Consider the following 12,946-nt stretch of genomic DNA (forward strand, 5'->3'; position numbering starts at 1 on the left):
TTCACTGAAATCCAACAATAACGCTGTTAACCTAACTAAAAGGGGGCAAAGCCTTTAGCTTGTTTGGTTTCACTCGTTAATAATCTATAATAAAGTGAAATATAGGTAATTGAGGCGTAGGTTTCCATTTATAAGTTGTGACTACAGGGTTAGCAAAGGCAGTGACCACACTGTAATTATAAATAAATGCTTCCGTGCTGGAGTAACTTGAGGGTTTTAACATTTTCTCATTATGCTGACACGACTTAACGGCAGCATAATAATCTATTTAGATGAATTTGTTAATGTGTCTCTCTGTGTGCACGGAGCTGCATGAGTGCATGAATATACGCATCCTATCTGTTGGCTCCAGCATCTGAGTCGGTTGGACGTGTTTGTGTGTGCATGAGGGAGGAGATGAATTACTTTCATGTGTCATCAGAAAGCTCCACAGAAAACCAGCCTATGTGCACATTGGTGTTCACATGTAATATGAGCACTGACTTGCTTGTGTAGGGACCTGATAAGTGGCGACGCAGTGCGTGCAGCTGAGCTGAACATGAACATTTAATATAAACAACACATGACCACAATTACCCATGACCCTCTCATCGCTGCTGTGCGCTGGGCGGCCACATGAGCTCTCCTCTGTAAAGTCTGGTTTATTCTCCCATCTCTGAGTCTGTGTCTCACTTATACACTTGACTCAGACTCATGAGTCGAGGCTGATTTTATTCGAGCTCGACCAATTTATCGATTAGCCAATAAAAATGCAGATATCAGCGTTTCATTTTACAGGAGGTACAATGCAGAAAGTTGTGGATTTTAACTTTTACATAAATAATTCTCATTCATTTCTTAATTAAACTTGAATACATTTGGTTTTATTTGCGTTATCTTTTCATTTATCGTTATATGTATCTTCTCAATTCAAGAACTACGTATTTGTGTTTTCCTTTACAGTCATTTATAATAAAGTATATGGTTAGACTATAACACAATCATTGCCATTTTTTGTTGAAATAAATATATATGGGTTGGGCTCTACACCCACATTGTTCGGGCTCTAGATTTTATTATTAATTATTCCTGTGAGAATTTTATTTCACACCAGTTTAAACCTTGTACAAACAACACGAGTAATACATAAATACCACGGTATATTAAAGGTAGATAAGCTGATTGAGCTCAACTGACATATATTACTACTGCGATCTAGTGACAGATTTGTAACTGCACATCCTGAGTGAGATTTAGTTTAGTTATTTTCGAGTTACTCGAAACAACTTTCCTAAATAACTCTGCATCTCTTAGAGCATCCTTGGAATATTTGAGAAATTTAGTGTCAATGGCCTCCAATAAAAGTGCTCTCTCTGTCTCAGTGTTTTCCCCCAGGGTGGTGGGTGTTGCAGTGGCACGCTACGACTTCTGCTCCAGAGACACACGGGAGCTCTCGCTGCTGCAGGGAGACATTATCAAGATCTACACCAAGATGACCAGTGGGTGGTGGAAGGGAGAGATGGGCGGCAAGGTGGGTCTGCTCGAGGATCCTGTCAATAGCTCACAGTTTATTTCACCTTTACCTTGGTTTTTGCAGTATTATAACACATCCCATAGATCAGACAGTTACCACTTGTATATCCTACATTAGAAGTACTGTATTGTATATTATTCTCTGGTTTGTTGGTTCTAATAATCAGTTTCTATTTTCTTATTTCTTGAAGGGAAACCATTTTAACTTGAAAATGTTACTCAGTAGAGTGCTCAGGCCCAACAGTCCCAATTAAGCTGCATCAAATTGCAACCGTTCACATATAGCAGTCCCCTAAATATACCTAAATTTAAAAAAAAATTCAAGATCCATGATTTTCTTCTCTGGGAAATCGAGGAATTATACAAAATGCAGTCCCCTAAACATGCCTGATGTTTTCATCAAGAGCCATAAATTGGTTTCTGAGAAATCAAACAAAATGTCAAATTTGCTAAATTGAATGAGTGCTTCCCTGACCCCCCCTGCATCCTTCCACTAAATTTCGTGATAATCCCTCCGGTAGTTTCCAAGTAATCCCGCTAACTAATAAAGAAACAAACGCGGTTGAAAACACAACCTCCTTGGCGGAGGTTTCTTCTTGGGGCTTTACTTGGCTGAACAGCAGAGTATCATCGGTTGTTTTTACCCGAACAATCTACAAATATATACTATTTTAAATCAGTAATTTGTTGTGTATACAAATGTCTGATATTTGGGTTCTTGGATGGAGCTGGAGCAGTAGCGCTGTTGGACATGATAGAAAACCTTGTTGGTGGGAAGCTGGTTAGGGATCTCGCCGTTACACGGTGGTTTGATCTCGGCAGAGTGGGAAGAGGTGGCGCTCGGCTCACAGTTTGATAGCATGTATCTTCCCTTTCATGAGTGTTGTATAAGTCTGAGGGAAAAGAGTTCATAAGTTCACAGGGCTGTCATGTGGAAAGAATGTCTAGAGGGTATTGGTAGATGACAGAGATTCCAGGATAGCTGTCGGTCTCTGCTACTGTTTCTGACTCGAGTGAACAGATTAAACTTGCAAGAGATTGTTTGTGGCCGTCTGATTCTTTCTTTCAGACATCGTCCCTGAATATGTAATTACACTCTTAGCACCGCGTGTCGGCTGCAAGAGAAAGTCAAGCTGCACCAGATTTCACACCGTCTTAGATATCAGTTGCCTAAATATGTCTTTTTTCATCAAGACCCATGAATTATTTATCTGGAAAACATACAAAATGTTGAAAAAACCTCACAATTCCTGGATCCACCCCCTTATCTGGATCCGCACCAAAATTGAATGGCTCCTTCTTTGAGTCATACCGCATACTTCCATTGAGTTTAATGGAAAGCTGAAGTTATTTTAGGCTTACCTTAACAAAAACACTAATTAACAAAGTAATTAAAATTCATTGGAACTTTCAAAATGAGGAGAAAGCTGGTAAAAAAAAACAGCACATAAAAATGTATTTCCTGTCTGGTTCAGTGCTGCCGTCTGACGTGTTCCTGTTCTGCTGCTTCTCAGGTGGGCTGGTTTCCCTCCACCTACGTGGAAGAAGAGGACTGACTTCTGAGTGACACTTCTTCCGTGTCCGTTCAAAGCTGACCGCCTCCGCCAGGCGCCGAGCTGCTCATCCACTCTCTCTGTGCCCCGCAAGTCAGATCTCTTTGATAAAAGCCCAGAGACTCGGACTTAAGAGAAAGCGGCGGTGCCCTAGAAAACGCTTCCTCATGCCCTCTGACAGACTCTCACACAGAGCAGATGTCAAATCACAGATTCCGGGAGCGTCACTCCGTGTCTCGCCTCTCCGTGTCTCGCCTCTCCGTGGTGCTGTCTGCCCCCGTGGTCCACCGGGAAGTGCATGTGCTATACACAGATAACCCCCCGTCTCCCTATCCATTCACCTTGTCTTATTATTGATGACTCCATCGGCTGGTGTGAGACTTGCCCTCACTGTCATCATGTTTCGATACCAGAAAGGCTCAGTCGCCCAAGTGGAACACGGATCCTGCTGACAAGGCGCCGCCCAGGTTCTCCACCAGATTGAAAAGCAGGAGCCGAAGAGCGTTGGCTGCTGTTGGAGCACCGGCTCGACTTTCTATCAAAGACTAATTTTATTTTTAACGTTTGAAATCACTGGACTGACATAAACTTATTTAAATGGAATCGCTGGAACGTGATTTGACCCAGAGGATGGAGCGATTTCAGCACCACAGCACGAAGGATTGTCCTTTAAATGTGTTTTTCTAGTGGAGTTCGAAGTGATTCAATCCCATCATGACAGGAAAACTTGTCTGGAAGCAAAGTAGCTTTTGTCCCTTTTCTGTTATACTTTCTTTTCGATCACAGTGTTTTTCTGAATGTCCATCTCATCTTTTAGCTCTGCCTTCATAAGGCCACAAATTGCTTTAATTTAAAAAACTGCTTTACCTTTTAATTGTTAATTGTAAATCTAGATTTACAGCAGTAGTTTGACATATTGGAAAATGCACTTAAAAGTTACAAGGTGCAGGTTTTGTTACATTTGAGGATTATCAGGAGAGACATGTGTATGCTAAGCTAACCAGTCTCTGACTGAAGCTTCATACCTAGACTGTAAATAAAGATGGACGATGCATCTTCACTTTGCTCCTACTATCCAGAAATGAAGCCAAAATACCCTGGACAAAATGGCTGCCATCTTGCACCACCGACATAATTTGGAGCCAGAGTCTGCACCATGGCGATCAGGAGATCTCAGCTGTCAATCATGAGCTTTCTCTCGTCTTTTAGTGTCAAATAACTAATTAAAACCAAACTAAATACGTATGTTTAGACTTTTGACATTCCCTCCCACCTCACAAGGAGGCGGGTTCTCTGCCCTCTACAGCAGCCAGCCACTAGGGGGCGATCAAGACTCTTTGGCTTTATACACAGTGTATTTTTCATACCTGGATGGACATGTGGCATCGATCTTGTCATCTAAAGCGAGTAAAATATAAAAATACCCCTTTAAGCCAAAACCAACCAAAATTACAAATGGCCTCACACAACTGAATATGTTGAATTGTGAAAAGAAGGAAAGATAATGTTTGGAGATGCTCACATTTACAGCAGTAAAGGTTCTTCTGCTTGGCTGCAGACGTGCGGCATCATCAAATGTCATCAGCTTAAAGAGCGTGTGTGGGCTGGATTGTGGAAGCTGCAGGTCATTCACTGTGGAAACCAGAGAGCCCTTCTACACCCCACAGATTTTGTTTTTCTTTTTGTTTCAGAGTGAATGATTCAAGGGTGATGTAACAGCTGTTCACTGTAGTGCAAGGTAGCACAAGGGCGTCAACTGATGCCGTCCCCCCCCTCCAGAATTAACACCCCACTAATCCCGTGTGTGACATCAGCATTTAATAAAAGGATCCTCTTTGAATTGTACTTTTGAAATTTGATGGGGCCATTTTACCGCTTTCAGACAAATGTTGAATAGCAGGAACAAAGGCATCACAGTTGAGGAGGTGCGGTGGAGAACGGGCTGTGCTCAAAAGAGAAAGAGAGAGACCTGAAAACAGGAAAGTGTGAACCTAATGAAGGTCTTTGCTTTATTTCTTCATTTACATCACTGGACTGGGCTCGTTTCACCCAAATTTCACCAGCCGTGCTACTACTTGCAACACGAGGTCATTCCTCTTACCTTAGTTTTGACACATTCCACTAATTCAATTCAAACCATACCTATGATTGAAGCTTGAGAAACGTTTAGGACTAAACATTTATCTCCGTGTTGCAGGCGGCCGCCATTTGTGAAACATGATGCTGACTTGTTTATGAAACAAGCCCCTTGTCCTCACCCTGTTTGATCCTTTAATCCAAGAACATGTTAAAACATGATTGCATGACAGATCTGTGGTTTTTCTGCATGCATCTTTTCCAAAGATGTCGTATCTCATTCAACGATAAAGAATAACATCTGAACTTTACAACTTACGCTGAGATTTAATGTGAATTAATGTTGAATTTGTTCATTTGTTGCGCGTCAAGCTAAAGTCACAGTGAGGCAGCGGCACGTAAATTTATCCACAATTTTACCAGCCAGTGCGTAAAATCCATAATTCTGTCTGTCATTCATTTTCAGTTTGTGTCGTGATGGTCACCATTAGCACGGACCACTAGTTTTAACTTTAAACTTCGCTGGGTTAAAGGGATTTAACCCTTGGGATCGTGCAAATAGTTAATTTAAACAATAATTTCTCGATTTTCATCTTCATCTTCATCATCATCTTGTTTTGGATTTATTTCCTTTTGTACCCGATGGGTTTTGACTCAGCTGGAATGCACAATTGAACCTGAGAATGCATTTACACACCAGAGCCTCACAATATCAGTATTCTTGTAATGTAAACACTCCCTCAGGCTCCCTCCTCCCCCCCACCGCTCTGCAGCCTCTCTAATGACCAAGCGCAGCAGAGGGAGGGCTCGGCTGCGCCAACAGTAACCCGCCCGTCACAGGGAGGCAGAAAGAATGGCTCCCCTAATACTCTTCCTCTCCTTAATCTGCCTGTTCCTGTCTTAGCCGGGGAGATGAGTAGCAATGATGGAGGAGTTGGGGAGCAGCCAGAGAGAGAGAGAGAGAGAGAGAGAAATGGGTGTACAAGGTTGCGTGGAGTAGATAAAGCACGGCGAGCAGTAGGATAGTGAGTGAGGGAATGTGTGTGTGTGTGCATGTGAAAGACACAAAAGGCAGACAGAGAGAGAAAAGGAAGCCATGCATCACCTTCATCTGTCTGAATGATCTCCTTAACCCCTGGTCTTTGCCCGTCAGTCCCCGTGGATCCCCGTATCGGGGGTTAAACAGGGATTTAGCAAAAAACTGAAGCGGCCCTCAAATACAGTGAGCTCCCCGGTTCCTCTCGGAAGGGCTCGACTCCGCGAAAGACTTTATCTGCAAGATTTATATTCAGCTGCCGACTTGTGACCATCAACCTCTTTAGAAAAATCACGAAACTACAGCTGCAGAGTTTCTCTGTATTCAGACGAGGTGCGTAAAAAGCTGCCATGGAAGGAAGGAGGTGTGTAGATATCTGGTTCGCTAACAGGAACCAATGTTGAAGATATTATTTAATGGCCTCGATGACATATAATCTTAATAATAAATATAAACTTGAGTAAGAGTGACTCCACCAAACAGGAGATTCATAAAGAAACTGTTGATTAAAATTATATTCTGTGCCTTTATCTCCCTACGATTCAGTTTCAGAAGAAAGTGAGAAAAACAACACTATTATTTACTCATAAACCTTACAACTACCTGAGTTTACTGCTGTTCAAAACCTGAAAAACACAGTAATATTTAAACAGTGTGGTTATAGTACATTCAGAAAGAAAAGACAGTGGTTACATCAGTGGAAAAAGTTACCATCGATGATGAGGGAAATCTTCCACTGTCTTTCCTAAACTCTCGGGGAGAGCTAATTAAAAAAATATAGACAAACACCATACACGATTTTTGAGATGGCAAAGATACTTCAAAAGGAGCATCCCAAAAAACTGATTAGTAAAACGGGAATGACGATTGCCGAGATACAATGATGTAAGAGTTGGTGAATGAGAGGAGCTGAAAATGCTGGAAATTAAGTTCAAGGACCAGGAACGAAAATTATAACTTAAATAGACACAAGTTCGTTTTTCACTGAAGATCTTTAAAGCTCAATTAGCTGATAGAACCGAGAGGAAAAGTTGCGTCTTATTTCGTTTAGTTAAAAGAACTTGTTGGAAAACAGGTTAGTTAGTTTTAGGCTCCGTTGCTAACTTTACAGATGTCATCAAGTCGATCCAGACTGAAATATTCCAGCAACTGTTGGATGATTAACAATTATGAGCTTGTTAGATTAACTTGCCAGTTAAACCTCTATTGAAACTTCCATTCCAATAATAACAACAACACCAGGTCGGTGTCTGTCCTGCATCCTTCGGCCTCTTTTATCTCTCGCCAATGACTGAAATATGTTCCGATATGTTTCTTACTCGGGCACTTTCTCTTTTCCTCTTCTGCGTTTCATCCAACAATGTCCTCTTCTGTGTCTCCGGCATGATGTCCACACTGAGAATAGCCAGCAAGTTTTTGTACTATCAAAATGATTTAAAGTGTTTCAGGGTACGTAGAGTGACACTGCATCACAATTCAGGAAACTACAATAAACCCATTAAGTCCAAGAGCCGAGACGAGTTTATCAAGTCAAGGAAGGAGCGAGGAAGAGGAGGCGAGGACACGACCACCCTCCCTCCTCGCCCTGCGTGGTGCGGCTCAGTCTCTGTGAGGACTCCATCAGTGCTACCCAGCAATTAAGATATCACAGATCAAAGCAGTCTAAATGAGCTAATCCCCATAGAACCACTGCTCTCTCTCTCTCTCTCTCTCTCCCCCCACACCCTCGTTACTTCCTCTTGACTCATGGCTCCTTGCGCTGACTGAGCTTTGATGCTCGACAGCGGTGGGTCCCCTAAATGTAGAACTGTGAATAAATGTGCATTAATGGGAAACACTTTCATATCCTTAATGCCAATTTGCGCAGGGCTGGGAAGAATCTTTTAAAAGGTCTTAAGACATAATTTCATGAATCTATCTGATGGCCACATGCAGCGCGGCGGAGCAGAGGAGCCCAACACACACTTACGACGACCATAACAGCGGGAAAAGCATTTTCTTTTACATTTGATAACAAACTATTATAATACAACCAGGCCTGCATTAAAACCTACGGTGCAACAAGCTGCTTGTGAGAGTGCCGAGTCAGAAGTGGAAGCTTTTTGCTCAGAGGAGCGTGACGCCGGCAGCTACTTCGCAGGTCAGCCATTATCATAGAAGAAGCAGAGCATCTGCCTGTGACTCCCGGGGACAGGTTTAACGAGGTGACGCTGCTCGTCATAGGGGCCTCTTTGGCAGGACCTGCCGGTCTCTCACCCCTTCTGCTCCTTCTTACTCCCCCTCTGTCTCCCTCCTCTTCACCGGTCCCCTTCCTCCATGTCTGCCAAACAGAGGAGGGGCTCGTGTTTACTGCTGCCTCTTCCCTTCAGGGAGCGATGGCAGGTTTTAGCGATGAAAGCTTCTCCCCACTGTAACTTGAATCTCTCTCTTTTCCGTGTGCCCTTTGTCTTTAAAGGAACTCTCCTCGTGTCCTTGCCAGTCTGTCTCTCTGACTGTGACTCTGTTTCCTCTCTAATTGCTTCTGTTTAGCAGCTCCTTGTTTTTGGATTTTGGGCCACGACTGCCACCTGTGCCTCTTTTTCTTCCAAAAGTCTCTGCGTTAACTAGCGTCACAGTCAAAACTCGTTTGGGTTAGAATAACAATTAAGATGATGTTGCTAGATAACACAGATCGGCACCAATAACAGCAGATTCCAAAAAGTTTACATGCAGGGTTAGGGTTAGTTCAACCAAATAAACAATACATAATTTGTCATAATCTTCAATAAAGGGAAATAAGCAGCAATGACAACAGATGCTTGCCAGAGTTTGAGTCCTTTCTGAATTTTGAACCGATCTCATTGTGAAACTACAAAACCTCATTGAACATCAGATGTAACCAACGAGAGCCTCACTGACGCCCACCTCCAAACATTTCCTCTTCCACTAAAGAGGCAATTTCCTTCAAGTCTGTTCAGATCTTTCTCCAGAGTATAGACACACTTTCTTCCACAATCTTTTCAAGTCCTGATACTTAAATTATTTTGGTGCTGATGAGTCAAAATATTGAGTGTAACGTTTCTTCTAAGGTAACAATATGCTCCATATTCCTCATTTTAACCAGGCAACAGACTGATCTCCTGATATTCTTCCTGCAAAATGAGCTTTATTCTTGTAATGTCGCAACTTTATTTCGGTTATAATTTGTCTTTATTCTTAAAATCTCAGTTTTTTTGGGCTTAGATATCCAGCCTCTCTGATAGTTGCAGTTTTGTTTTCACATGGCTTTGATATTTCTGTGGATTATCCAGCACAGGACTTATTATTCCTTATGATTTTCTTATGGATTCTGCTGCAGTAAAAGGGCAACACCCTGCGGCTCCATGTGACGTGCATCAAAACAGGTTGTTATCAACATCCTGTGTGTGTGTCTGCACAGTGGTGGCATGTTGATGTGTGGGGGCTAATGTGAATCAACACATTAGGATTCACCACAGTTCACTTTACCTCCGTTGCACCAGCTCTTTAGAAAAGCAGCCATTGTGTCCAATTCCCTCCGCAAAGCAGAGCACATCTGTACCGTGACAACGTCCTCTGTCCCTGTGATGTATTCATTGTGTGCGAGCTGCGTCGAACGGCTGAGGGGAGTTGATCTGAATTCTTCAACGGTTCTGAGCACCACAAACAGACATCATGTCACACGGCCCGTGTCAGGGTAGAGGCCGAAGTCTCATTCATGTCATAGAAACAACTGGGGCAAATCTTGTAATGTTAAAGAAAGCGAAAATGAATAGACAATAGTTTGAATAGACACCAAAGTTTAATGGATTCCTTCTTGACCCATTCCACATCGTTCCACCAAGTTTTGTGGGAATCGGTTTGGTCGTGTTTGTGTAATCGTGCTTACAAACAAACAAACAAACAAACAAACAGACAGACAAGGGTGATAACATAATTTTGGCGGATGTATTTTTTCTTATAGTATTTTTCGTTTTGGTAAATCCGCTGATTTCGTGCTATGAACCGAAGTAAAAGGCTCCCAAAGTGCAAAATAGTGCACCTTTTGATTTGAATTTGAATTATTAACACTCCCATTTACATGCATCCCACAGCCGTGCCTACAGCTTAAAAACCTTTGCATTTGTGTATTTACTCAATACACCTCATGGCTTTAGCTCACCTTATCCCCTCCCTTTACATTTCACTCTATAAAACTGTAAAGTGCATATCAACAAACTGAAATAAAACAATATCCTCTCTGGTTTCCCTGCATTTTTGGAAGAGAAATAATAGTTCGAATTGGCCCAGGTGTGATTTCTAGGACATATTCCATCTAGAAATTGATGGCAGTCTACATGCATTTGGGAAGAAGTGATAATATTTTACACATTCTACAGGTATGTTATTTTTCTTTCCCCCATTCCGAGGTGTTTGTGATGAAACTCCGGGGACCAACATAAACCCCCCCACATCCCTCCAAGCAAATGAAAAAAAAAGAGGATAAACCATTTTCTTCCAAGCTCCTGGAAACTGTGGAACAGATTGTGAATGGTATCTTTTATTTATGGACGGCGTCGGTTCGATACATAAATAATTTCTTCAACAGGGTGTCGGTCGGGGTTCTGGGGGGGGGAGGAGGTGGTGGTTGGGCTTGCACCGCCAATCCCAGCCGAGGCTGATTTGCAATTTAGGTGTGGCACTGAAGGCCAAAAGTGCTGGATTTGGCATTGAGCAAAAATAGACAAGAGCTGTGATCATGTGTGACACTGAATAGGATTACCATCTGTAGCTGAGGGGCCGATTGCTGCCCTAGATTGTATTGAAATGAGGGGGCATCAGATTGGTTTGTGGCCGTGACAAGAAAGCAGATTTCTTTTTTATAGCTTTCGTTTAGTGCCAGAATCTCAACTACCCTGCTCTGAGCTGCCTCCGCGTTTCACATATATATTTTTAATTCCATATTTTTCCCCCCTGCAATCGTCTGCACTATATTTGACACCTAGAACGACTCCATCGGATCCCACTAAAGTTCCGATTAGGAGTCCTCAGAAATAGGCGACTTGTACCTGATATGATTAGAACAGTTTTTCTCGTGTTTCTTGAGCTAATGGACGAGGGCAGGGTGGAAGCATTGCCTCCCGTGTAGTCAGGTCCCGTTTTTTTTTGTAAGAGCAGTGGGGACAAGGATTTTTCCATTATGCTATCTATTGATTCCAGAGTGCTCTGTGTGCCAAGCCGGCGAACCACCCACCAGCTGTCCTTGCGATGTCAGGGATGTGAATAGGAGTTTGATAAAGCCACAGATGGCATGCTTCTCCCGCCCCTCCATAAGTGCCATTCCTGATGTGTTGCCACATAAATGGAGCCGATACAATTTGTACCGCTGGAGCTGAAAAATTGATTAGGATGGAGGCAGCAGAAAGGTCCTATAGATGTGGGCGAGTCAGTGTGCTCGGCTGCATATGTATTGCGCACATAAAAACACACGAGGTGCCACTTGGAATGCGTTTGTGCCTCTTATATCATGTGCAACCTGGTTTTTACTCCTCCAAAGAACACTTATCGAATACAAATTGAATACCTCTCTCCCAAAACCAGCATTATTGCAAATATTTCTATTCATATCTGTAATTTTTATTTAATCTTTTAGTGATAAATAGAAAACATACTCTATTTGCAATTAACTTTCTATGTTCTCCCCGTGTCTGAGTGGGTTTTCTCCAGGTTCTCCCACAGTTCAAGACAGTCCAGGGAGTTGAGTTAATTGGAGACTCTAAATTGTCCATTGGTGTGAGTGTGAATGGTTGTTTGTCTCTGTACATTGTGATACACTGGTGAACTGAACAGGGTTTACTCCAGATCGGCTCCAGTGCCCCCTGCGACCCTCAAAGGATAAGCTCTATAATGTATCGATGGATAAACTTATGTATAATATATAAAGTATTAATAAAATGTTTAAATTCAATCCAACATGGCAATATATCTGTTCAGAAGTACCTTCGCTATTCAACTGTTTTAAGTACACACACCAATTAAATTGAATTCCGTGCCGGCTGTAACTTTTTCTTCAAATGGGGGATATATATTTCTTGCAGTGAAACTTTCTGGAAACTGACAAGCAAACAAGTAAACAAGATCGCTTCCGTTGTCAGACAGCAGGCAGCCGTCGCTCCACGAGAACAGGGCTGCTGCTCAAAGGAAAGAGGTCTTTTTGGAAACTGCGACTCTCCATATGGAGCCACACATGTAGTCTCATTTCTTTTGTTACAGTGACAGTTGAGCCAGCCGACTGATTGTTACAAACAACCGAGCTAAATTTGGCTCGTGAAAAGCATAAGGACGACTTCCATCTTAGATTCTCAGCTGTTGAGAAAACAAACCTAAAATTCAAGATTTAAATAGGACGAGTTCTTTCTTTACAACCCTTGATATGAAAACAGCCGAGGGAACAAATATGAACCAGATTTTGTGTCACCATTTTTAGCTTTAGCTTTATTAATATTTAAATGGTTTCTATATGGCAATGCTCGTTTTACAGCACTGCAGTTCTATGGCTTAACATTGACTGACAGGAAAGTTTAGCTTTCTGCCCCCGAGTGCCATCAAGTTGTGCTTTGAGTTCCGTGGCTGGGCCTTTTCAAAGAGTGTCACTGGTGAGCTGCATATGGATATTGGATTGCTAATAAGCTGAGTGCTCCAGTCATGTTGCTGAGCCTCCTCTTTGCTGGATACTGAATACCCCTCGTCTGATGTTATGTAACTTTCTGTTGGTGCCACCGGTGCTGACGGA

General features: G+C 42.4%; 1 protein-coding gene across 4 annotated transcripts in view; it reads left to right on the top strand.

Moving 5' to 3' along the window:
- The window catches only part of LOC118117365 (guanine nucleotide exchange factor VAV3), a 48,396-nt gene extending 42,944 nt beyond the window's left edge, over positions 1-5,452 (top strand). For all 4 annotated transcript variants that reach the window (XM_035169546.2, XM_047342101.1, XM_035169547.2 and 1 more), the window contains 2 exons: positions 1,362-1,510; positions 3,027-5,452. In XM_035169546.2, the coding sequence (XP_035025437.1) occupies positions 1,362-1,510; positions 3,027-3,068 (191 nt within the window). In that variant the 3' untranslated portion in view covers positions 3,069-5,452. The remainder of the gene's footprint in view (positions 1-1,361; positions 1,511-3,026) is intronic.
- The last annotated feature ends 7,494 nt before the right edge of the window (positions 5,453-12,946 follow it).

The sequence above is a fragment of the Hippoglossus stenolepis genome, chromosome 11, assembly GCF_022539355.2.
Source record: "Hippoglossus stenolepis isolate QCI-W04-F060 chromosome 11, HSTE1.2, whole genome shotgun sequence".
NCBI lineage: Eukaryota > Metazoa > Chordata > Actinopteri > Pleuronectiformes > Pleuronectidae > Hippoglossus > Hippoglossus stenolepis.